Source organism: Motacilla alba, chromosome Z, assembly GCF_015832195.1.
Source record: "Motacilla alba alba isolate MOTALB_02 chromosome Z, Motacilla_alba_V1.0_pri, whole genome shotgun sequence".
Lineage (NCBI taxonomy): Eukaryota > Metazoa > Chordata > Aves > Passeriformes > Motacillidae > Motacilla > Motacilla alba.
In genome coordinates this window covers 16397311-16424002 of record NC_052046.1, presented here as the reverse complement: position 1 = coordinate 16424002, position 26692 = coordinate 16397311, and the positions used below count along the sequence as shown (strand labels likewise).

General features: G+C 42.0%; 1 protein-coding gene across 1 annotated transcript; it reads right to left on the bottom strand.

Moving 5' to 3' along the window:
• Positions 1–1338: 1338 nt before the first annotated feature.
• FST (follistatin) lies at positions 1339–8148 on the bottom strand. Its single transcript, XM_038125605.1, has 6 exons — positions 7833–8148; positions 5638–5829; positions 5013–5231; positions 4443–4667; positions 3172–3402; positions 1339–2452 (listed from the first exon to the last, which is right to left on the bottom strand). Exons 1-6 carry the CDS (start codon positions 7912–7914, stop codon positions 2370–2372), a joined length of 1032 nt encoding a protein of 343 aa, XP_037981533.1. The 5' UTR covers positions 7915–8148; the 3' UTR covers positions 1339–2369.
• Between the last annotated feature and the right edge of the window lie 18544 nt (positions 8149–26692).

Here is a 26692-nt window from a genome sequence, read left to right as displayed (position 1 = left end):
AATTAAACTTCCTCTTGGGAGAGAAATAATTTCCAAGTCATAGTGTGCTCTCAGATTGTTTGTTAGATTTCTTTTTTGTTTGTTTGTTTTCTTTGCTATTTATTACACATCTTGAACTTGAGCAAGTAGATCCTGCTTTGCTTTTTTCTATTGGTCATCTAAATGGATAGATGACCAATAGATAAAAATGGTAGATGACCAATGGATAAAATTCCAAATGCATATTCAAATTCTCCTAGAAATATGAAAGTAAAAGATGTCTAAAAAATTGTGAAGCAGCAAAGGGAAGGGATGCCATCCAAAGGGATCTGGACAGGCTTGAGAAGTAGGACCATGCAACCTCAGGGAGTTCAGCAATGTCCTACACCTGTGTTGGGGCAATCCCAGACACATGCACAGGTTGGGCAGAGAAGTGATTGAGAGCAGCCCTGTGGGGAAGGACTTGGGGGTGGTGGCTGATGAAGAACTCACCATGAGCCAGCAGTGAGTGCTCCCAGCCCAGAAAGCCATGGGAATCCTGGGCTGCATCCAAAGCAGCATTGGCCAGCACACTGAGAGAGGGGTTCTGCCTCTCTGCTCTGCTGAAACCCCACCTGGAGCACTGCATCCAGCTCTGGGGTCGTCAATATAAGAGGAACATGGAACTGCTAGAGGAAGTCCAGGGGAGAGTCATGAGGTTTGTAAGATGACTGGAACATGTCTCCTGTGAAAACAGGCTGGAAAAGTGGGGGTTGCTCAGCCTGGAGAAGAGAAGGTTGTGTGGAACCCTCATAGACATGTTCCAGTATCCGAAAGGGCCTACGGGGAAGCTGGAGAGTGATTCTCTGTCAGGAGCTGGAGTGACAGGGCAAGGAGGAATGGGTACACACTGAAAGAGGAGAAATTGAGACTACGTGCTAGGAAGAAATTCTTTACTTTGTGGGTGGTGGAATACTGGAACAGTTGCCCAAAGAAGCTATGGCTGCCCTATCCCTGGCAATGTTCAATGCCAGGTTGGGTGGGGCACTGAGCAACCTGGTCTAGTGAAAATTGTCCCTGCTCATGTTAGGGGAGTTAAAACTAGACAGTCTTAAGGTCTGTTCTAACCCAAAACATTTTGTGATTCTATGAAATTACAGACGTCCTGTTGAGAGGATTAAGAGTGGAAAAAAAAAAGACCAATCTCTTATTCTCTGTCACTGTACTTAAACAGTAATGAACTGGAGACATTTTTTGCGTCTGAAAAGAGGGTTTCTTATATCAATGTGAGCTGAGAGCTTTGGCCTTAAGTGGTGTTGCATGGTGCAAAAGAATCCAGAGTACCAAAACCATTCAGAACGAAAGACTGAGGACTGCCTCTAGGGAAAATTCCACTTTTTATTTTTTTTTTCACTCATCATTTATTTACAAATACACATTATAACTTTTATATACATTGCACATTTACATGGTAGAAAAGTACAAAACTATATATTTAAATGAATTTATATTTAACTCGCCATGTTTGAAAATATAAAATTGCATCAGAAAAAAAGTATTATGAAAAGCAAGAAACTTGAACTGATAAAGCTTTGATATAACTTTTAGCAACACACTGATTGGGAAAGAAATTTTTGAAAGTGGTACTGCAAGACCATCTTAAAGGAAACACTTGATAAAACACTTATGCATGTGACAAAAAATTAAAACAATAAAAAGAAAATAAAACCTTTATTCTTATTACAGTTAGGCCTGTAGATGTTATCAAACTTCACAATCCAATTTCTTTGACTTCAAAATTTGTATAGAACAGTATAAACTCTCAGTACACTGAGATCATTTCAGTACACAATGTGATGAGAAGCAGAGAAAATGAAGTGTAAGAAGTTTCCTTAAAGACTGCCTCACTGCACCTTGACAGTATACTTTAGTCAGTTACAATGCCTTTTGGTCAGTCAAGATTCCTTGTAAACAAAAACACAGGGATCTTACATGTACAGAACCGGCAAAAAGAAAATCCAATAAATAAATGTAACAGAAACTGACATGCAAGTTTGTTAAAGTGGAAAAGAGTTAACATCAGTGAAACAAACAGATCATGTGGGTAGGCTCTAAGGAATGGACTTTTATAGTTTACAAGAAAAAAGAAAAGCTTTACTTTACAAGCAAGAGACCTCACAATAAATAACACTGCTCTTCCCGTAACGAATAAATTTCTTCAAAAACAAGGTGTACGGTCAACCAGACATTTTATGTATAAATTATAAAACATGACACAGTATAAATAAATGTCTACGAGACTCAACTATACGTATACTTTTTTTTTCTCCCCAAAATAAATAAGCATACACTTATTTACAGTACGGACATTGATTTTGTGCCCAATGGCTGTTTCAATAGTGATGGAGGTTTTACCACTCTAGAATGGAAGATATAGGAAAGCTGTAGTCCTGGTCTTCATCTTCCTCTTCATCCTCTGGGTCTTCATTAATTGCTAGATGGGGGAATACAGGGGAGCTGTTGTTTAAATAAGGACAACAACAGCGCAGAAGCAGCTCAGTGCATGTTTTGAAAGCCCTCTGAACAGCCATAATACAGCGTTGCATTTTATGCGACTTGTAGTGAGATGCTCTTTGGCATCTGCTGTTATGCAATAAGGTTTTTTTACACATAATCTATGAAGTCATAACTGCAGAAAGTTCTGAAGAATCAATGGCTCAGGTTTTATTGGCAGATTCCTGAAATCAAATAAAAAGCGCTCTGGTGTTTTAGTTTAATTGCTTTGTGTCCTTCATTCAGAGTTAGTAGAGGCAACTGTGCTAAACCAGGTGCCACGTACTACCTTTAGGCTTGTTCTTTTGGACCAAGTTAAGAGTTTATCCAGGTGTTAATAAAGCAATCAGCAAAGCACACGAGAGCAGACAAAGTACAAAAAAAGTCACTAGAATTACACTCCTCGGGCAACCCCTTTCTGATAGAATGGCTTGTCCTTGGAACATCCCCAAAAACTCCAACTTGAAGGCCAGCTCGTTGTTGGAGATCTATTGCATTTTATCAGCAACCAAAGTGTGTGCGTGAAAGATAGATACTTATATTCTACTGTACCTTGAATCAATAAATCAATCTTTCTTATGTTTAAAGGTGTAAGTCTTCATTACCTAGGTATCGCCTTCAGAAGCCTTAAGTGTCTGCAGAGTTAAAAATCTCACTTACAGTTGCAAGATCCAGAGTGCTTAACTTCTAGAAGCACACCCATGGAGCAAGCTGCCTCTTTCATGGCACACTCGCTTGGGTAAGTTGTGTTATCGCTGGCACACACTGCTTCTTCTGACTTGCTTTCAGGGCATAGCTCATCACAGAGGGCGCACCGACCTCTGCCAACCTTAAAATCCCACAAGCATTTCTTCCCAGCACTGCATTGAATGTCTTCACAGGATTTGGCTTCTAAAAATACACACAGAATACTGGAGGTAAGTGAAAAGACAAAGCAAAAAGCAAAGCAAAGACAAGCAACCCCCAAAACCTCCCTTTTCCCTGTGAACTCTGAAAGAAGAAAGCTCAGATATAGTAGATGTAATGATACTTGCTGATTTTGCTCAAGCAAGTATTCCCTTGGACAACAGTGCCTGTCTATATGTGGGGGAGGAAAGACAGCTGTGCCAGCAAAGCTTGGCCCTGGGAATACAGAATTACATGTGCCTATTGTACATGAGTTTCCTGCTCCATTTCATGTCAGTGGAAATTTGGCTCCCCAAATTAGCGGTAAATGCAGGATTTGTCAACAGGTCCAGCATTTCTAAATCTATTATTTCTAAGCTAACCCACAGACAGCAGTTGTCTACAAGAGTTGAAAGGGAATTGACCTCAACCTATGCGAACTTAAAGCAACCTGAGACTCCCCCAGATTCCCCCAGCAGTTTTGGGGAGCAGAGGCTGCCCTACAGGTGCTTCTTCATAATACACTGTGCTATCAGTCCTTTCTGGAATCACTTCCAACACAGAATGTCAGATTGCACAGAAATTATTTGCTTATCTTCACCCACCCACTGTCTCCAAAGCCCACAATTATTTCTAAAGTGGAAAAAGTGATCAGATGTTTTCAATTAAGTTAACATAGTCTTTGCCAAGACCACTTGAAGACAATTGTTTCCAGGAATACAGACCCATTGCATACGGTGACCTTATTACATTGTAACTATCTCACCATCTATTTCAGGGAGGCTGTTTCTCCATTGGATTCTAATGTCAGCACTCACAGCCATACCAGGATCAGTCCCTCTTCTCCCTCATGCCTTCTGCAATCTTTTCCAGGACTAAGTTCATCCCAGGCTCTACTCTTCTGGGAGGGGAGCACTAACCCAAGCTGCTGAAGTCTCTCTTCTTCCCCAGCTCTAACTACATTCGTCCAGTTACACACACTGGATACTCTGAAACAGGTGATTGAGGAAGCCCCCCCACACTCTGTCTCCTCCAAAGATACTTACTGACGCATTTTCCTTCGTAGGCTAATCCAATGGATCTTCCCAGGAGGCAGGTGGCTTTCCTCAGGTGGCAGGCACTGGCGTAAGTTATGCCATCATTCCCGCAGAGATACTGTTCAGGAGAGGTAGGCTCTGGACAAATTCGGTTACATGTCACGCAGTAGGCATTGTTGGTTTGGTCAACCACACACGTGGAGCTGCCTGGGCATAAGACATCCCTGCAGGTCTCTGAAATACAGACAGAAACACAGTGATTAGTAGAAGATACCAGGATCCCAGTGAGGAGTGTATAGGTGACAACAAGAACAAATAACCACATAAAAGCCCTCAGCAGCTTTCTTTGTTTAAGGGCTGCTGGAGGATGCCTTCATCTCTCAGGGTAGTTGTGTGAACACAAGTGCTGCCAGACTATGGGGAGCTCTCAGTTCAGCTACATCCTTGTCTGCTAAGCATGGTCTAGTTACTCTCTCCCAACCTGGTTCCTGTGACGAAGCAAATCCAACATCTCCTCCCTACTCTCAGACAGACACCCTTTGGCATTTGAGGGAGATTGGATTAGATTTGCAAACCTACTTTTGCATTTGCCCTGATACTGGACTTCAAGTTCGGGCTGTTCTTTACATCTGGCTTTGAGAAGGGCGCACTCGTTCCTGTAGGTTTTCCCATCTAAGCCACACACGGGGCCCTTCCAAGTGATATTAGAGCAATCCGGAGCACAAACACACCGAGGTTTGTTCTTCTTGTTCATTTTACATTTCTTCCCGGGTCCACAGTCCACATTCTCGCACGTTTCTGATGGAAGGAAAGAGGCACCACTTTAGTACCAAGCGTGCAGAAGAGACCTGGTGTCAAAACTGCTTAAAGAAAAAAAGATAACGTGAACCCAGAGCACAGAGCAAAACCACCATTCCCTCCCGTTCCAGGACAAGCTGCTCGAGGTGAATTCCCTCCGCCAGTGAAGGCAGGGGGGAGAGAGGGTGTCTCCCCTCCTCTTCGTGATGTGCAAGGCAGCGGGCAGAAATGGGGGTCCCCCCCGCGATCCCGGGGCTGGTACAAGACGTCCCTCAAGACCCCGACGAGGAAGGAAGCGAGAGGACAGCGCTGCCCCCCACCAGCTCCCTCCCCGCTCCTCTTCCCCCAGACCAGCCCCTGCCGGAGCCGCTCCTCAGCAGGGAGCAGCTCGCCAGCACCCCCTCACCTTTGCACGGGATGCAGTTTGGGGCTCCCCCATTAAAAATCATCCACTTAAAAAGCGTGTTGTCGTTGACGTCCTCCGCCGTCCACGACGTGGTCAGGCGGCCGCTCTTGCAGCACTCCTCCTTGCTGAGGTCGGTTTTGTAGAGGACCTGGCAGCGCCCGTTCCGCGCCTGCCGAAGCCAGCAGTTCCCAGCTGTGGGGCGGGGGGCGGGGGGGACACCCAGACGGATCAGTGGCGGCCACCAGTGACCCAGACACAGCACGTGCGCCTTGCCGTGACTTTTACTAGACTGTTTCCTTTTATTTGTCCCGTTTCATAACCCGCAGCTACTACGGCCCATTTGGAAGCGCAGTTTAAAAAACAAACAAACCCTCCCCCCCACACAAAACCCAACCAAACAAAAAAATCCTCCCCCAAACCACAAAAGAACTGAAAAACCCAAACCAAGAAAACAAAACAAAATCCAAAACAAAACAAAACAAAACAAAATGAAAGAAAGAGAAGACCCAACCAAAACAGAGCGAGAGTTTTTGGAGGTATTTATTCCATATGTAGAGCAGAAGGAGCACTGCCGACACGTGACAGAGGCTTGAAAAGGATGTGCATTTAAAAGGGAATAAAAAGAAAATCGCGCTTGCAAATTCTTTCCTCCTCCCCCTGCCCTCTCCTCCTCACCGCGGCTGCACAGCAGCATTGTTTTAGTGCCGCACAGTTTCACTCCCAGCCCGTTTTGCAATCCGCACGAATTGGGAACATTTGTTGTTAGCGAAGTCTTTCGAAATCGCCACATTTTGCTGTTTCTAATAACAAATGTCTCCTTCACTAAAATAATTCAGCAGAGTTCCAAAAAAAAGTGAGCAAAGTACATAAAATACAAGGACACTTATAGTAGGAGGTCCGTATAGAGTTTAAAAAAATCGATCAAGCTGAAAAAGTTATAGGTGCCATCTCTCCTGAAAACATTTCAGAGGAAAGTACACTGTCCTTACACCGGATAGAGTGGGTTTTCTTGGGGTTATTTTTTGCCTTTTTCCCCCCCCTCTAGTATCCCTGTTATTTGTGGAGTCAAGCCAAGAACATTAGTCCAAGCAACTCCCCCTTTTTTAGCTAAAGCATTTTAGTTGAGATGAGTCTCTCGTGAATAACCAATGTGACTTCTTCAGCAACTCAATACCAATTGATTCTGCTGCTAATCCAGACAGGGCTCGATCCTGCCTCCTTATTCCGATGGGAATGTACCACAGTGAGGGGTCAGGATCGGCCAGTGGAGATGTTGCTGGTCGCGGGGGAAGAAGACCCCCCCCCCCCCCCCCCCGTTAAAAATCATTGAACAAACAATTCCCTTATTAAAAAAAAAAAAAAAAAGTTTTGGGTCTTAGAGCGGCCTCGTTAGATTAATTGATTAATTATTGATTAATTTATATCGGTAGTGGGGAAGAGAAAAAGAAAAGAAAGAATTATAAAAGAAGCAATGGCAAGACGTGCAGGTTGTGGCTGGAACATGGTCAAGAAAAGGGGAAAAGCCCCCAAACTAAAGATCAATATTCCCTTGCGTCGAAAGAGGGCTCTTAAGAGTTGTCAATATCATGTTCGAGTTTGTTTTGTTCGCACGAAAAAGAAAAAAAATCCAACCACCAATTTATTTAAGCATACTCTTCAGTGCAGGAGAATTTACAACGCTAATATTTACTCAGACACACACACACACACAAAAAAAAAAAAAAGTAGGGAGGAGGAGGCAATCCCAATATTAAAGTCACTAAAATGACCACTTATTGGTTTCTAAAAATGTCAGCTGTAATCGTGGGGTTCTCCATCACCACCTCTCCTTCAGTCAGTCAGGAGAGATAAAAATCTGAACTAAATTACCAACAAACTTTGTGCATTCATTCGGCAGCCGAGACTGGGAAAGTTCCCTCACGATGCTGCTCTTCATTCATGCTGCATAATAACAACAAAAACCAAGAAACATCCTATCTGTCCTCTGTGCCTTTGCAAAGCAGTGCGAAGATCCGATCAAAAAGGGATCTAAATGACACCTCTGCACCTCGCTACAAAGCCCACAGTTAACTTCTATTCTGTCGGACCTTGGAGAGAGGCGTTTAACACCGCAAGCAAACTAAACCGTGCCCGAAAGACCGAAAACATTAGTAATAATAAAGAAACATATCTGCGAATAAACAGTCCGGTCTTACCCTGCACTGTGTGATCTTCCATGAAGTGGCACAAAAACATCAGGATTAAGAGCATGCCCGGGTGGATTCTCTGATTTAACATCCTCAGTATAGCAGGGAGTGAGAGAGACGCAGAGACAGCGTGAGGGGGAGTAGGGAGAGGGAGCGAGCACTAGCCAGCCTGCTTATGATCGCTCTATTGAATGAACGTCAGGCTCTGAATGCAGTCTCTCTTTAAATCTATACGGGGGTCCTAGCTGTCTGCGGTGGGCGGTCTCCTAATGTGTGTGTGTGTCTGCTCGGGGGTGGGGAGATTTAAAAAGTTCAGTGTGAATCAGGTGACATTTTCCACCTTCTGGAAACCCTCTCCAATTATCCGCTCTAGGTGCACGCACACACAGGCGCTGCACCCGCGCAGCCTTCAGCGGCGGAGCCGCCGGCGGGGGCAGCGGCGGGAGCGGCCCCGGCCCCGGCCCCGGCCCCGGCCCCGGCCCCGGCCCCGCCGCGGAGCCGCCGCGGCCGCGCAAGCGCCACGGGGGGCTGGAGACCCGCGGGGGTCGCGGCCGCCCCAGGGGCGCCCTGGCCCCTCCGGCGGGCTGGGGGTGCTGCCGGGGCGCGGAGCGGAGCCGGCCCCCGGAGTCGCTCCGCGGGCGCGGTCCCCACGCGAGGTGGCTGCGGAGGATACATCCCACTCCCCGCACCTCCGGCGGGCGGGCGGACACATCGCCCGGCCCAAAGAAACCCCAAGCCCCGATCGACCAGCCCCAAACCTGAAAAAACCCAAAAACCCCAAAAGACAGACCTGGCTAAAAGTTTAATGCCTAGGGCCGTTCCCGGGTGATAGGCTTTTCACTGGGAGAGCCCGGGAGGACGAGACGGGAACCGGGGCGACGTAGGCGGTCTCCTTTCAGAAACAGAAAGATTGCAACATCGATAATGAACTTCTAGGGCACTAGTTTATTAAGCACAGTCTGGCATTATTCTCCCCTTAGAAAAGTTGGCGGTCTCTCATTTATAACATTTTTTGGCACAGCTGAATGAAACTGAGTAGGCGATATTTCCTTTTATACAAAACGATTACTTAACGGAAAATGGTATTGTTTATTCAAAAGCTGCCTTTTAAATTTCGATTCTTTCGCTTTTCTGAGCCACCAAAGCACAACAGACTGCGAAGTATGCAGACAGGAATGCCCGGACAGTGCCGGGTCAGGGGCCGGTGCGCCGCGGCCGCCTGCGCCCTCCGCCCGGCCCTCCCCACACCCCTCCTCCCCGCTCCCGCCCCCCGCCACCCCCTCCCGACTGCCCCCTCCCCACAACTGCAAATAACTCAGTGATAACAGATTTTTTTCCACCAACTGCAGGAGATAGTGCTAATCTTTTAATAAAAGATCCCATTACAATGGGATCTGTCTGGACAGACTATAATAGATCCAGAAATACAGCCGTGCTAATATTAGAAGACAGTTGTTTGGGTGCCTCAGGCCGGGCCCTGGTCCCGCTTTGAAAATGGGCATGAATCACAATGTCCCTCGGTACCACCTGCGGTCACACGCATTAAGGAGCAGACTGGTAAATGATTGACCTCGCTGCATTTTTTGTTGTTGTTGTTGTTGTTTTTTTTTTTTCTTTTTTTTTTTTTTTTTTGTTTTGTTTTGTTATATTATTACGGTCCTCGTCCTGAGCATCGCCCGGGCATTTTGAGCACTTCAGAAGCTCTGGGACTCCACATCCTTTTCAATCTTTCCCCAGATTGGTGCCACTCTCCCCCTGCCCCCCGCCCCTGCTGCCGCCGCCGGAGCCGCGCTCATGCGGGGTTGCGTACTGCCCTCTAACGGCGGCGCCGCGCAGCGGCAGCGCCCGAGCGGCCCTGGCCCCGAGCCGCCCCTGCCCCGCCGGGGCCGGGCCCCGGGCAGCGCCGGAGCCCGGCGCAAGGTGCTCCGGAGCCCGCTCCGGGGGCCGCTGTGCCCGCGGGGCTCCGGACACATCCGCTGCACAGGTCGGGAGGCAGCACGGCCCTCGCCGGGACAGCATCGGTGCCGGGGCTGGTCCGGGAGGAGTCCCGGGGGAGGCTCGGGGGAATCCCGGCGGCGGCGCGGGGCGCGCAGGCGGCTGCTCCCGAGCTCGGCGGCCGGGCTCGGCTCGGCTCGGCCCGGCCAAGCCCGGCACGGTCCGGCACTGCACAGCCCGGCTCGGCCCGGCACGGCACTGCCCGGCTGCCTGGAGAGCTGCGGGGTCAGGCTCACCGTTCCCGTGTTCCGTTTGTGTATGTTTTTTAGTAATTGGCCAATACGGTGTTTATCCTGAAAATGTTTTCAGTTATAGAGGGGCGTTTTCAGGCCGTGTTCCTGGAAATGAAACACAGAATGGGTCGATAAGGTTTACACGTGCTTCATGCATGCATCATCGGGAGATCGATATGATTGCGCTGGTATGGAGATTTGTATCACACCTGTTCTCTGACATCACTTAGAAACAGCTGCTGTTTCTTTCATTGTTTTCCCTTCCCCCCCCCCCCCCCCCCCCCCCCAATTTTTTCCTTTATTTAAATGCTAGATTCTGGGTTTGTGAGTAAGAATATGTCAGGGACATATTATGTAATCAGAAATGCTTTCTTCTTTCTCACTGTGTGTGCCACTCTTTATGACTCCCCTGCCCCTTTCTGCTTTGCCAACAATCATATTTAAATTACCAAAAAAAAAAATAGCGTCGATCTGTAACTGAACTGTCAGGCAGCACAAGAAAAGAGTGTTGTTTTCAGTCTGACAGGTTTCACAACTTCTTTCTACTAAGAGATGTATGCATTTTAATATAGGCTTTTGGATGTGAATCCAATCTTTGCAGCTGGCCCTGATCTTGGAATAATAGAGCCTTTAAAAAAACTCCTTATATACTTACATCTCAGACTTTCAGAAAGTTCAGATTTGGCTCTCAATTTACATATTTCTGTGTTACTTCTAATATAGCTATAGCCATAGCTACAAATGCCATAATACAAAATATTATGTGGAGGGCCTCTGCATAAAATAGCAGCAAAATATGGAGAAGGAGGAAAATTAATCAGCAAGTTACCTTGTGGACATGTGCTCTTAACATACACACACAGAGATATAGACACACACATACATGCATACACATACATGGAATATTGACTTTGTGATGTCAGTGTTCACTGCACTAGTATAATATTACCTTTTACGCCCTTCCCCTCACTCTGTTGCCTAACAGAAGAGTGGTTGCTGGTATCAGGAGCAGACCAGCTTGGAACCCCCTCTTTGATGAAGAACATGACTGCAATAATTTTTTTTAGGTGGTGGATGGAACTCCAGGACAAAACTGATTATTTGGAATGGATCTGAATTTTGACCAAGTGCAAATGGGAAGGCCTATCCTGGCAATCTAACATCCAAGGGAGCAAAAAAAGAGACTCAGACACCCTCCTGTGGTCCTGGATGTATGTATGCATCATCCCATGCAGTTTCTCACACAACTGGCTTCTCCCACTGAGCAAGTACTCAAATAAAGGTAGAACGTCCTCTTCTGGTAGGAGAGAAGACTTGTTACCTTGCTTTGTTCCCATCTAATTGCACTGATTATCAAAAAAAGGAGGACCTGTTTCTGGAAAACTGCAGTTTAATGTAGGCTTCCCACTTTTGCATCTCAGATATTAAATTTAAGGACTTTTCTGAGTCCCATTGCATTGTACCATTTGAAAAGCTTTTCCTCCCCCCTTTTTTTTTAAGTATAGAAGAAGAATTACAGTCCTTCAACAACTTTTCTGTAGAAATGTCATATGCTGTTTCTCAGCAAAAAGCAGCATTTAAAAATTATGTTACAAAATTTGATTTCTTGATTTAACCCAGACCTTTTGTGAAAAACAAGCAAACTAGTTCCTGATAAAGCTAAGCTCTAAAATGTGTGAACTGAATTCTAATATCAGGTGTTGGCTATGTGTGCTATTCCACTGAAATTATTCCTGCATGTCAGTGAGGCTGTTAAACATAGAACTTGCAGTGCATGCTCTTGGGGAGTGTTGTGCTTATTGGATGTTGGACAGTTGTTTTCTCTTTTTTTCTTTTTTTTTTTTTTTTTTTTTTTTTTTTTTTTTTGTTAAATTGACCTAAGAGATTATGTCTGTTATCAGGTGGGAGGCAATGGACTGGTAAAGAGGTGGTAGGGATCTTTCATTCTGGTTCATACTGCAGAAAGGTCATGTAGGCAGGTGTCATTCATGTTTCAGGACAGATAAAATTGACATATATGTGATATGAGCCAAACTGACTCCTTCCTTACCTTCTCTTGGTGGTTCAGGAAGTAATAACAGAAATGTGTATCCCCCTACAGTTTGAAGGATAACTGCCTCTTGCTCGAAGTCCAAACAGGACAAGCTGTCTTAGACTATCCAAAGGCATTCTCTTGTCCTGTGCTGGCAGTACCACGGACCACCACTGAGGAACTGCAGCAAGTCTTATAATTCAGTACCCATTGCTAATGAATTAAATGGGATGTGGTGTGGCAAGATGAGGTTTAATGTGTGAGTGGAATGAAAACAGGTTATTAAACAAGTTGCAAAATCTTTCTGGATTATTGAAAGCTTGGACAAAAGTGCAAAATTCCAGTAGGAAATTGTATTGGAAAAAACTGTAAGGAAACTGTTAAAAACATTAACTATCTGAGGAAGCGAAATAAAAGTTATAAAGGAGTCTACTGATCTATTGCTTTCCTGATTTGTTGAAGAGGTGCTCCTCTGTATATTTTCAGACAACATTACACAACTAGAAATATGCAACAGACCGTGGAATTTCTAGGGCAAGTCTCTCACCTTGTTGGGTTTGCAGTGTTTTCAACAGCAACAGGATTTCTGGTGTAGATTCTAAACTAATTTTTTAAAACTTAAAAATAATTTTAAAAGGAAGGAAAATATTGTGGGAAACTTGCTCTTCACAGTTCTTAGGATGCTACTACTGTAAAGAAATGCTAGAAGAGCAGCACTGCTAGCTCTAGCCAACCCATTTCCGCATAAAAAACTGGCGTGGTGGGAGGGAGCATGTAGATAGCAAACCTGTCAGGCAGAACAGCCCCTGGAAGGCCATTTCAACCTCTGGCTGTCTGAAGTCATGTGTTAAGTGCCGAATGGCTCTTGCCCAGCTTCCTGACAGGCAAATTGCCTTTTCTGCTTCCACAACTATTCCAAGTGAAGCTATGTCATTCTTGGTGACAAAACTTTAAAATTTTAAGTTGTAATTATAGGTGAGGAGCATGGTGCTTTAGGAATGGCTAAATGGGGTCATGTGTGGGTATTGTGCTTTAAGGTCTGGAACATTTTGTAAGGCAGACTTCAAGAGACATGTCAGTTGGCAATCAGTTGCAGCTGAATCAGGACTGGAGAGTAAACCAAAGATAAAGAGGACAGACAGTTTGTAAACAACTGTTGTGAAAATTAAGTCAATTTTTGCCATTACTTTATGTTTCTTTTTCTTAGTTTGTTGTCTTCTAATTGGAGTTAATGTGAAGGGCATATCTGGTTGTAAGTGTGGAGTCATGTAACTCTCTAATCCAAAAAAAGTCTGTGTTTGACTGTAGGTCTTGGATTTGAGCTTAATGGAAAAAAATCACTATTAAGCATGGTAGTCAACTTTGGCCAGCTGAATGTAGCAAGGCAAAAAGGGTAATAAATGGAGAATTTCCAGCTCAATGCATATATCTGGTGATGTACTGGGTCTTGTTTCCAGACTAAGAGAGTAAGTACCTGACTACATCAAAGTTACAACCTTGTTAGGGACAGATCATTAACTTTTTGTTGTGAGGTTTATATTTACTTTATTGCCTATCTAGGAAGAAGATCAATTTTAATGGTTTACTTTCAGATACTAATGGAACCAAATGGATTTTAGACTGCTTTTTAGTCAGTGCCAGCTTACTGGGACGTTATCAAAATTGTCTTACATGGTACCTGTTGGTAAACTCCGAATGCTCCTGATGTCACCTTCTAGTACTGCTTTAAACGTGCTGGTCAGAAGAGAAATGAACTAGATATCAGCAAAAATGAAGATCTAAATGTGACAAACTGTGACAAAGAATTTTAGAGAAGTTAAGGTCATTCATGGCTATTATGGAAGCAAAGAAAAGATTTATCCCAGTTGTGGTGAGCTGCTTTATTTTTATGAGCAGAAAAGGAGCGTATTTCAGGATCTGGGGCATCATCACACATGTATCTTGTCCCTTTACAGATAATCAAATTTTTTGGTCCATTAAAATAAGTACCTTTTTGCTATCACCAAAACAACAGCGAATTTCCAAAAAAAATTTTTTAATACAAATTGGAACTATTGTACTACATTAAGTACATGGCTCTGCATGTGCTTCTGTAGATTTGTCCTATGGCTGTGCTAGATAGTGGTATCTGTAGACTATCTAAAGTCTTATTTTGAAGTCAGACTTTTATGAAATAAATACAAGTATTAGTTAGCAGTATTGGAAGTATAAAGACCCCGGGGTAATTTTATGCTTTTGTTTTGGGACTTACTGCATGAATTTCTTTGCAATGGATGCCCTGCATGGATCACTTAGAGTTTGTTGGCTTCACAGTATGTACTGTGGAAATTGTCTCCCTTCAATGGCGCTAAAATTGTGATATGTCCTCCTAAAACTCCACTGAGAAGGGCATCTAGTGATCCCTGTGGCTCCTGTTCTGTCCACTAATGTGGTTGGTTTGCATACACTTTCTTATGCGCTTGATCATGAGGTGACTTGAATAGCTAAAAGTTATGGATAGAAAAATATATCTCCAGACTGCCAGTCCTTACAGTACCCTTTCTCAGTGGATGTCTTGGAGAAGAGGTACATTTTCTGTACACCAGGTAGCAAGTTTAGTTACAGGTTTGCAAGGCAGTCCAGAGTGCATGGACTTGAGCTTCAACTTTTTTGCCTCTGCACTGACTCTTGCCTGTTCCCATGATCAACCTAAACAACTCTGGTTTCCACTGGTCATTGGTAGGAGGGATATCTGTGAGGCCTCAGACTCTGAGAACATTCTCATCCTTGACAGGTCTTGTTATTTTACAAGACTATTGTGGGAGCAGGAAGAGTTAAATATGGAGATCATCTACATCTCAGATGAGAAGGTTTGAGAGGTAAAGGCAGGAAAAAGGCTTCAGCCATTTTTCCGTACTATATACCTATTCTATGTAATTCCAGCTGTTGCTACAGAAGTGTATAGTAACATATCTGGTAGTTTTGTACAAATTACCTGGGTACACTTGGACTTGACAAATGACATTAAATATCTTTGCTCAGGTACAAAACAACATCCCAAAGGCCTAGAGATAGCCTGTGGAACAGCAGGGATAAGCCCCAAACCTTAACTAAATCTGTCTCAACTGGCCATTCTTTCTTGCTGCTGTGTTACATTATCTCATTTATGCATGCACAAATCCTTGGATTGGCCCCACATTTTAAAATGTGAAATAATAAAGAAAAGCTGATTATTAAAATAAAAGTTGTTTCATTAATGCCTTCAGACATTGAGGATTTGGTCTATATTAGGCATCTTATTTTTATTTATGTCTGTTACATTTATCATTGATTCATGTTTTTCTTTTTTTGAAGATAATAGAATTATGAGGTTTGGTCATGAAGTTTGTCCTACTTTGTTTCATTACAGGCAGTAGAAGGTGACAGTAATGTGGCCCAGAGTCCAAGTATTCCTTGTTCCTAGCATCTTAGTTCCCCCCTAACTGTACAATCTTGACAGTCCCATTTCCAAGACAAAACTCAGTCTGTTTCTAGTCCTTCATTCACTGACCATGTGTGGCAGAGCTCATGGAGCTTCCTGAGCATCTGTCATCCTTCATCCTTCGTCCTTCACCTTTCATCAAAAGAAAGATGAAATTCTGTGGTGGTGATGGTGAGAAGGCAGTGTGGAATCCTTTCCAGGTTTGTATATGAAGGCCATGTCTACAAATGGAAAAAGTCACAAAATTGTTCTGTGTTTGGGAGTACAGAGCTCCCAAATGCCTTCTAACCTGAATGGTAAAGTAGTACTATTCGCTATATAGGGTCATAACCAGCAAATCTAGGAGGCTTGGCAGGTCCCTGCTTCTCTGTAATGAAGACAGTAATGGTTAAATAGAGGATGGCTTAGGTCCCAGACCTCTGACCAGAGGTTCTCACAAGTCTTTGTTTTTCATGGTTGCTCACCTCAGTGAGCTGCAGTATTGACAAGGTCAAATGTTCAGAAGGTACATGTGTCACAAGGCTTGATTCAAACAAATCAGCTTAAGTAAGTAGTTTTAAATTCAGTTATCTTTCTTTCTGGTTTCTATCTATCTTTCTGGTTTCTGAGATGGCAATCATTTTTTTAAGTCTTCTTGCAGAACAATGACATTTCCAAGTAACTTTTTTAAAATTAAACCGGAGAGTCTTTCAGGATTCCAGTATCTAGCATTTTAAGAACATCTTTAACAGAAACACTAGGTTTTCCAACCCGGAAATTTAGGCTGCAAGCTGTAGGGCTACACTGTCCCTGAAAGGTGTGAAAACGCAATAGCAAAAGCAGCCTGCTTTGTGGAAATATGATTGTCAGAGAAAGACACTTTTCTTCATTTTCATTTACAAAACTCAAGAGCTTTTGATGGAGGAGCAGGGGAGAGAGAAGGGAAGAGATAGCATGGGGTAAATAATGAAATAATTAGGGTCTCTAGAGAGGACTGCAAAGTCAAAGAATCAAATCAAAATTGTGCTGTTAGGTTTCATTTGGTGTTCATGGAATTTTAGCAGAAAAAAATATAAAGGGTTCTTAGCAGCAACAATTGAAAATCTGGAAGTGTAGTATTTTGAAACAATGTTTACTACTTCAAACTGACTTATAGCTACAAAGAATTCACAAAATAAGAGAGACCTCTTGAGGACTTAGAATGAATTCCAATAGCTTGGTTCTTCCTAGATGTCTTTGATGTATGTGTAGTTTACCTATGGATAAAATAAAAGGGAAAGAGAAAAAAGAAAAGCATTCCTGAGAAGGCTTAAGTCAAAACTGATTTTGCATCCATTAGGTGGAAAGAAAGTCTATACCCCAGTTAGTGCTTTGCCCACAAAATTTTGAAGCATGCTTTAGTAGCCTGCTACTAGTAAAACAGAAATCCTTAAAATAATTCATTCTGAAGTACCTCAAAGATGAAGACATAACAAATCTAGACAGTGAGAGAGTAATTTAAGCATCAAACTCTGTATGTTATTTGGCTCAAAAAGCAATATCCCAAAATTCAATAGTGCAAGTGAAGTAACTGACTCTTTTAAGGAAAATAACGCAATACCAACAGTGTAACTTGCTGTGTCTGGAACCATTTAAAATGAAATAAATATACTAGTTTTATCCTGTCTTGTTTAGAGATACACATTTTTAAAATCTTAATTTTTAGAATCTTTTTTAAGCCTCCTAAAAACTTTGTTTTATCCTGCAGCAGGACATTAGCAGGTAATTCTTGTCTTATTCTAGGTTATTATAAGAGTACAGTATGAGAGTGCTGATTCTGTTGAACTTGTTAAAAAAAAAAAAAGAAAACAAAAAATCTTCAAAATGTACTTGGAGCTTCTCAGAATTAAAATCATAATATTTTCACAGAAAAGCGAGATTAAATTCTGGACAAGTTTCAACCCCAAATTAAAAAAAAGTAACAATTTGACACGTTGGATAACAGATAAATTATGACTGAATGTAGGGAGAGAAAACAGGGATTTATTTGCAATTATTTTTCTGTCTTTATAGTTTTAATATTTTATTTAAAGTGCTAAAACACTTGTGATTCAATTACAGCAATGTTCTTTCAGATGCAGAAACGAGATTATCTTCAAATCTGATCTCTATTTTTAGAGCATTCCTGCTCAGAAAAGATGCGTGTGTAGAGGTGATGTGGGTTACTAGATCAGGACTCATAACTTTCTCAGTTACATGGTTATTATACATGGCCTTATATTTAAGTCATATTTGCTACAATAGTTCCTTTTGTATGATGTAAATACAGTTTCTCTTATATGGCTCTTTTATTTGTTAGAGGGGAAGAGACATCATTCAGCACTTTATTTTAATATCTTAGAATCAGTTAAGTTTTCATGTTCCATAGGCAGCAAATTCAGGCTGAGAAAGATTTGTAGAGGGAGATTTGAAGGCTCAGAGACACAGACAGAGAAAATGATAACATTTAGGGGTTTTATGCTTCTTAAATTACTCCTGCAGGAAAAAATAGTGGTGTAAATGGGAGGCTGTACCCCTGTATTTGGAGAAGGACAATTAGCACTGCAATGAAACAAACCACACTGCCTGTTTCTGCCGATGCTCAGGCTTGTCCTTTCGGCATAACCCTCTAGTGGAACTGGTTGGGATATCAGTCACTTGTGGAAATGCCTTCAGTGTTCCTTGAACGGCATGCCACCAGGGATGCTGTCCCCTGAGGCCACTCTGATTGCATTTGAGCTCTGGCACCCTGAAAGGCTTTCCAGAAACAAGGTGCTCAACGTGCAGCAGTCCAGTTCTGCTGTGTCTCTTGAGGAGTGTTCCTGGGAAGTTCATGGGAACTCCAGATCTGTCACGTGTGCTGCCCTCTCCCACGTCCTGCCTCAGCCCAGCTAGCTCACGTCACACTACAGGCAGTTGGTCTCCATTCCTTAATGAAGCCTCACCTGTTTTGCTGTTGGTTTCTGAGATTTGGTGCCATTTTCCTTTTGTGGAGACAGCAGAAAATAGCAAATGTTCATTTAGCTGAATTCCTTGTAAAAAATCACCTGCAGAGATCCCAAGAAAAATGGAAATCCTAGAGGATTTCTTTAGGGAGATGTGTGGCAGGGCATTTTCCTGACAATTCAGATTGTCAGTAGGCACTCATTTTGATTATTTTCTCCATGAATTTTACTGAATCACATTTTCACACTGTGGTGACATCTTCTATTGTTCATGGAGCGCCTTCCTTTCCCCAGGTATCTGCTCCAAGAAAAGCTGGAATTTGATGTACACAGATCAGTTGCTTTTCAGGAAATAATTGTTACCTCTGCTTGGACATATTAGCTACTACCTGAGTTAAAGAGTTTATTCATCCCATTAGAAATAGCTGGGAAACAAGGAAAGGGGTTTTATTTCTTCTGGGCCTCAGGCAGTTAAGTATTTTGCAAGAAAACTTTCAGGAATCCACTGCTAAGCAATAACATGTTGGATATAAATGGACTAACATTGTATACATAATGTCAATTTACAAAGAAGACAGATGGATTTGGGGTTAAAATAGAATATAACAGTTGGAAAATCCCTACTGGTCTTTCTAGTGTCATTCTAAGAAAGTAGTTTAATTTGTTTTTTCTAGGTCACTGTAAATTTAAGCTAATGATAATATACCTTTGTGTCATAATTGGAGTGTAATTATGAAGTAAGTATTTGGTCCTGGGCTATTTTGAAGCACTCTTGTCTAATACAGAATGTGCACCAGGTAGCTGCAGGGAAAATGCAATCACCGACACTGGGATTGTCTGTGTGATAACGCAGACGAGGGAGGATGTGCCTGTGTGCTGTGCTGGTGCTGGAAAGGGAGCCTGCTGCTGTGGGGAGGAGGAAGGTGCTGTCACATCCCAGTACCATCCAGTCCTGGCAGCACATGCTCAAAGACTGCACAAACAACTTTTGCCTTGTGACCGGTTTCCTCAGCTACTTGCCAACAGTGGGGCAGAAGGGAATTGGAGAAATACGAGTTTCTGTGGAGGTGAGGGTTCAAGCCAATTAGGTGGGGGTATGGTGCAGCTTTTCTTTTCGGCCCTGAAGTCAAGATTGACTGTGGCTGTAGAAGCAGCTGCAACTCTGCTGTTGATGTTTTTACTCCTTGGGTGTGTCAGTGCTAGGTTGTTCTAAAAACACTGGTTGTTTTCTATCCCAAGCCGCTGATACCCACAGCTCTTTTCCCTCTCCCAGTGAGATACTCATTCCAAGGTTGTTCAGGATTTTGCTTCTCAGTCTTACTTAAGTAAGGATTTTTAGATTTCAAGGAATCCTTCTAAGGTAGCTATGCAGTTTCTTCTTATCATTCAGTGATGTAGAATGACAGGCTTAGAGTACCTATGCTGTCATCTCTAGAGGTGTAACAATGAAGGTCTGGCATATGTCACCCATTTTACAGTGGGTCAGCAATTAAGAAAATGCAAGAAAATAGGTCAATGGACTTTACAGATGCAATGCACAGCCAGGCATGACAGTTATAAATAACATTTCAGTGTGACCAAGTCACCTATATATTTCTTTATGCAGAACTTGTAAAGGGCCTTGTGGAAGCACCATCTGCTGATTCTCAATAAAACTACAGATGCTGTGGAAACTTTCTACTGCTGGTTCTGTGTTGAAATGGATTGAGAGCTGGGTACTAAGCTTCCAGCTTGGATCCAGATTTGAATTGAAATGAGTTGTTTATGTTGCTCTGTATTTCATGGAGCACTTTTCTTTCCTATACAAAATAATGGAGAAAAACTACTACAATCTAAACATCTCTGTGCTTTCCAGACCATCCCATATAATCTATCTGATACTTTTAATAATGACTCTTTGTGATATTTATAAACATCCTAGGATGCTTCACTTTCTGATTACTTACATGATAATTATCTAAAACCAAACCATCTAGATCTAGTACAGGGCCAAGATGCAGTCTGCCAGCTGACTACACTAGTCAAAAAACAGTGACTCCTTTACAGACCTGTTGTCCATAGTCATTAAAAAAACAAAAGAAAAAAAATTGTCAACAAAGTAGTGGTTGAATGGATTTTCATAATCCTTCCTATATAGAGTGACATGGAATACATTAAACCCAGAAATAGTGGAGGGGATGTGATATATTTTCCTGTACTGACTCATATTTGAGAAGAACCAGGGCATCTTGACTGCATTATCAGATTCCTTTTTATGTATGAACAACTCTGCTTCATCTTATAAGATTTCATCTGAAGAGCTCAAGAGAGGAACATGCATTGTGCTTCAAAGTTAATGAGAATACCCTTAAGTAGTGCTGAGAGCCACTTCGAAACACTGTAGAACAATTTTACAGGATAGGTAAAACATGACTGTCTTCCACAGACTAGTTGTATAAATAAAGTTTGTAGGGCTGTTCACAGGAGTAGAGTGAGAAATATTTGACCCATGATCTTACATATCAAATATCTTCATGTATTATTAACAATCTATAAAGCTGGACATAAAAATATGCCAAACTTATGTCATGCCAAACTTATGTCATGTGGAACAGGAAGAGAAAGAACAGAGTCCTTCCTATATGGTTTGACAAGACCCTTTTCAATAAACTTGTAAGCGTCCCATGGCCATAGGTGCACATTATAAATTAACTTGGAGGCAGGTGTTTCCGTGGCTGCAGGGAAACTTGTGCCAACATATATTCACAGACTGTGTCCACAATGTCCACACTAAAAGTATGTGCCAGTGCTTGCAGTAGACCGCAAATGGAAGCAAACTTGTGATGCTGGAATAAATTTTCTATCCACTGAAACTAAAACTGGAACCATAAATACTATAGCTGGAAGATTATATTTGATCTTTGCCACCATTAAGATTCCTATCTCAGATGTTCTGCTTCTAATAGTCCTGTTTCAATATGTAAAAGCATAAAAGGTAGCATATTTTCTCCCCTGTCTTTTTGTTCCTCTCTCTGTCTTTCATACACATGAAGATAAAGGTTAAAAGAAGGTAAAAAAAAAATCCTGTTCTTTGACTGGGACACAGAAATTATGACTCTGACTGGTCTGGTGCCTGCAGTAGAATATCTCTGACAGAGATCAACTCTACCAGAAGTTTCTAAAGGGATCAAGAGGCCCCAGAGCAGACAAATATGGAATAATGTGACCACAGAGAATATTGTCCATGGGGGTAGTCAGTCAGTGATGAGTCTTGTGTCTGAACTATGCATCAGTGCTCTTGCTCTTACAGAGGGGTCTGTCTGCCACGTGTAACTGTGGTGGCTTTGACTTGTCACAGAGTCTAAGCCTTTTGAATCCTCCTAAATTCTTTACCTAATTTTTTACCTTGTAGTAATGAATTTAACACTTAAATAAGCAGGTCTTTTCACCACTCCTAAAAATAATTCCTATTTTTGATGGAAATGTGTATTAGAAACATGTAATCTGGGACCACTGCCATTTAGATTCTTATCTCTGATCATTTCCAGCATTGAATTCTCCAGAAAGGAGTGTGGAGAAAGCGATGATGTATGGCACAAAATGTTTGAGTATTAGTTGGAAACATTTGGAGCTCTCTGCTTCAATGATGCTTGTTTGTCGCTGTGAGCTGCTCAGCATGGTTGTGTGCCAAGGCAGAGTTGTGGTGATGGAGGGGGAAAACAGAGGGATCTTCAGCCCTACTTTCTGCACCAGGGACTGCAGTGTCCGCAGTGCTCCAGTGACAAGGGAAAAAGTCCTTTCCAAAGACAGCAGTGTTGTCCTTGCCCATCCATGTTCATGTCAGAGTGGTGTGTGAAGCTGGCAGGAGGCTGGGCTCCAGCAGGGTTGGGTGAGCCAGCTGTGGGAGGGCAACTTACTCACAGATCTCTTGCCTTCCTGAGCAAGGAGGGGTTGCTTCCCAGAGATGCATGAGCCCCTGGAAAGTCACACTTAGGGCTAGGTTATAGGAGTGTTTCCTTTTGAAATGGGTTGCCTTTTAAATGTAATGGTCTCCTTGTTGTTTTATGAGGACAAAGGGTAAATAAGATTATTTTTGTTTGTTATGGAATTGCCTAGTGACCATCTGTGAGCCTCATTATGGCAGCCATGGTTCAAATTTAGAGTAATAGATATCTCCTAATGTTTATATATGCAGCATCCAAATAGACCAGACAGATGAAGGGTAAGAAAAGTGGCAGAAAATGCAAGCAAATAGGAGTATTCAATTTGCACCCTTAATAACATTTAATTTATGGTGTATGCTTGCACTGTGACTGCTGGTTTTATTCATTTCCAGGCTAAATAATCCTAACATATTAAGGCTATAGAATCCTTCTTGTGGCTGTAACATTCTTATCAGTTGTCTCCAGTAACTTTCTATTTCTGTTAAATGTTTCATTAGGTGGAGTTATCAGAACAAAACATAATATGCAACATGAAGATACACCACTTATTTGCATAAAAACATTCAGATATTTTCAGTAATATTCCTTATTACTTGCTGACCAAGGCAGTTGGAACAGATGTTTCCCCTGAGCTATACAAAACAACATCTAGCTGTTTTTCTTGAGTGTATGAGCAATGCAGAAGTGGTTCAAATTATGCTTGCCATTGTGTATTGCTTCCTGAATTAGTGTAGTAATTTTATTTATTGTCTGCTCATGCTCTGTGAAAAAATCTCATGTTTTCCACAATGTGCCCTGTTAGTGGGGATGGTGGAAAGCTTCCCCTCTCTAAAAATGCAAAAATGATTACTTTAAAATGAATATTTTATTATTCTAATAGATATTTTTATCCTTATAAGCAGTATTTATAATTAAATTATTATTAAAACTGCCTTTAGTGCATTTTTTTGGACATGGAGAAGTTTCTAATAGCTAGGAATGGCTATAGAGAGCCAAGACTTGGGAGGTTGTGTAGTTATTACATACTCCTCATCTTTCAAAAGACGAGCTTATCTACAGACTGCCATTCTGCATAAAAAGATCACTTGGGTTTGGTAATAGACTTCTACTTCCCTTTCCCTCTTCCAGATCTTTACCTAGGGGATCATCAGCCACACTTTCCATGGCGATTGCTAAGGGAGACTTTCTTCCTGCCCTTTTTAAACAGACATTTTTGGGCAGTATAAATGTAAATAATTTAATAGACTCCAGCCAGCAGTTCCTAAACAATGAAGCCAAATGCATTCAGCTTTTGTCACTATGTACAGATGTGATTCAAACCTACCCTCACCAACCCCCAAATGATGCATTAAATCAATAGCTCGCATGTACTTGTGGGACAGTTGATCTGCAGAGAATACAGTATAGCACATACATCATTTGTTGTCACAATATCTGCACTTCTAATTTCTTGAAAAGAATTTTGCTTGTGGAAATGATTTATCAAGAAAATCAGTATTGTTGTGGTGTGTCTTATGCCTTTTTGTCAAGTAACAGAATCACAAGCTGACTTCTGCACCTGCACATACCCTTTATTTTTAATTTTGACGCACAATGAGAGGAAACAAAGCTGCAGTGTCCTATATTGAGATGCATGGAGCTGGCTTCAAGGCAGTACAGACCTGTATGAAATGAGAAATTTTGAGGGCTTTGTGAACTTTTATAGAGGATCAGAAGAAAGCTGTTTAGCACAGGTGTTTCTGTAATTGTGATACATTGGAAAATTTCAGCATGTTCAAGGGCACTTATGCTGTGGCTACAGCTGTTCTAACTCACGCTGCAAGGATGATGTTGTGTTTTAGTGCTAGCACACTTGATTGTGTAATATAAAACATGTAGGAAAGGAAATATTAGTTGAACCAAGGTGGTGCTCCTTTATTCCCTTTATTCCCTTTTTTCATTTTCTTTTTCTTTTTCTCTCCTTTTTGTTTTATGAATTTTTATCCTTTCACATAGAAAAGTCACAGGCAGTAACAGTGTCATGGCAAAGAGACTGGGGTGGAGAATAGCCAGCCGTCTTCTAAAATCTCTGCTTCCTCCTGCTGTTCATATTCCTGTGCTCCCAGTTTCCCTGAGCTAGGAAGGAGAAAGCACAAATGCAGGTAGACCGAGGTGGGAATGTTTCCAATCTCTTCCACAACACTGGAATATGGCAGTATAAGTTAGTCTTCTGCTTCCTGGTTTGCAGTTTGTTCCTGTGCTTTTGAAGGATGTCTTGAATTGCAAGGTGATTAGGTTGCAGAGAACTAGTCTGAAATCTATTGAGGTTGTACTGTGTTCATCTGGTGATCTGAATTAATTTAAAAACAGGCCATGACATTCACTTTCCTATTATCCAACATTTCTATTTATAGAACCACAGATTTATTTTACATGGAAAATGAAGATATGGTCCTTGTCTACATGACAGTCCAGTCTGTGCTGGAAAAGATATTTATGCAGACTGTGCTCTGAGCTTTCAGTCTGCTGGAGTGGGTGCTGGCTTAAGGAGACCTCTCTGAGTGGCCAGTCTGATCCATTATCTAGCTGACTTCTCAGAAGATAGGTTATTCTGCAGTGTGTATATTCTAAATGAGGTTGTGCATCTGTAGTCACTTAGGCACTTCCACAGCAGTTCAAGAGAAATTCAGCAGGCGGTAATAGGCTTTATTCCTAGTAGGGCAATGAACAGTGAAGCTACTGAAGTACACTTTCTTACTGAACAGTGTTTTGTGGTTAGATTCCCAAGTGTCTAATAAGTTAGAGACTCATGCCACAACCTTTCCAGGGACACTGATAGGAGCTATTTTCTCATTCTGACTATCTGTTTCCATGAAGCTCATAAACACTTAGCATCTCTGAAAGTAACTCTGCTCTGCCATGTGACTTATTTAAGTGGGATAATGGCTTCAAAAGCTCTGAAGGATGGCCAGAGTTGGTGAGAGAGAAATACATAAATGCATAAGCACTTGTGCAGACACACACACACAGAGCGCTGTGTATGTAATACACACCACAGACAGGCTAGTAAGCCTAAAATAAAGGAGGCAAAAAATAAAAAATGGAATGAAGAACAAAGCTGGTGAAACTACTGGAGTAAATTCTGTAACATAAGCAAAAAAGTTCAGTCTGATCTCATTTTACTGATATTTACATTTTGGGTTTGTTTGTTTGTTTAATTAATATTGATGTGCCTACAATAATTTCAGTGTCATTCATTGTCTTATTCACAGTGGTATAAGTGAACAGTCAGTCAAACCCAGCAGGATGAACAGAATGGGCATCTTGGTAAGGGATTCTGCTGTAACCATCAATGGTGTGACAAGGGTACATTTATGGACAGTTTTATTATAAAATCCACAATAATTTTGGAGGCCAAGGGTTTTGCAGGAACTTCAGTGGAATGATGATAGTTTGTGCCAGACACCAAACAAAAGAACATTAGCTTTCTGATTTTAACATTCATACTGCTCATACTTTTCATTATTCCTAGAGTGACCCTTGACAGACTTCATACAATGTTTGGAATTAGTATCACCTGGCATTTATTTCAAAAAGTCAAGCTTTTAGTATGCATTAATTAGCTAGCCTCCTGAGGAGTGGAAAAATGAAGTGAGTAGTCATTTTAGTGGCGATTTCAGCATATAACAAATTGCACTTTGGCGGTATCTTTGTAGTTTGTTTGTAGTTTTGCTACAAGTTTTTCTTTGTAGTTAGCCTAGACTAGCAGCTAAAGCAAGGTATGCTGAATTTGAATTGCTGATACAAGGAAAGATCAATCTCACCTACAGCCTGGCCAGCTGTGTCAAAAAGGTCTTTTCCAGAGATTGTTATGTTTTGTTGGCCTTGAAGATTCTTACTGCTTACAAAGTACCTACCAGTTATCATGTGCTTGGAGATTTTATTCCTTTTCAGAGATTTGCAAAGTGCTGCTGATGGAAGAATTCCTGTTGTTGGTTGGTTTCACTAGGAAAACGTTCATGCTGCTAGCATGTTCTGCTTGTTGTGTAGCTACATGGTACCTTTAGTGGTCACACATCACAAGATAGTCATCTTACACTAGTGTTTCTAGTGTTCCATTATTCGTTATTAGAGTTCTCAAGTGAGGAAACTCTGAGAGGCTGGTTTTTGTCACAGTATTGTCTGTCCTTTAAACAATGTTTCACTTTAGATGGTTCCATAAATCTTCTTACAGGAGGGTGATAATATCTTTACACAACACACAGAAGGTAACATCCATCTTACATTTCTGTCCTATGATTCATA

Coding starts and splice junctions, on each gene's coding strand:
- FST (XM_038125605.1), bottom strand. CDS start 7,914: ATGTTAAATCAGAGAATCCACCCGGGCATGCTCTTAATCCTGATGTTT. Junction 4,668..5,012: donor GTATCAGGGCAAATGCAAAA/GTAGGTTTGCAA, acceptor TCTGTATTTCAG/AGACCTGCAGGGATGTCTTA. Junction 3,403..4,442: donor CTACGAAGGAAAATGCGTCA/GTAAGTATCTTT, acceptor GTGTATTTTTAG/AAGCCAAATCCTGTGAAGAC.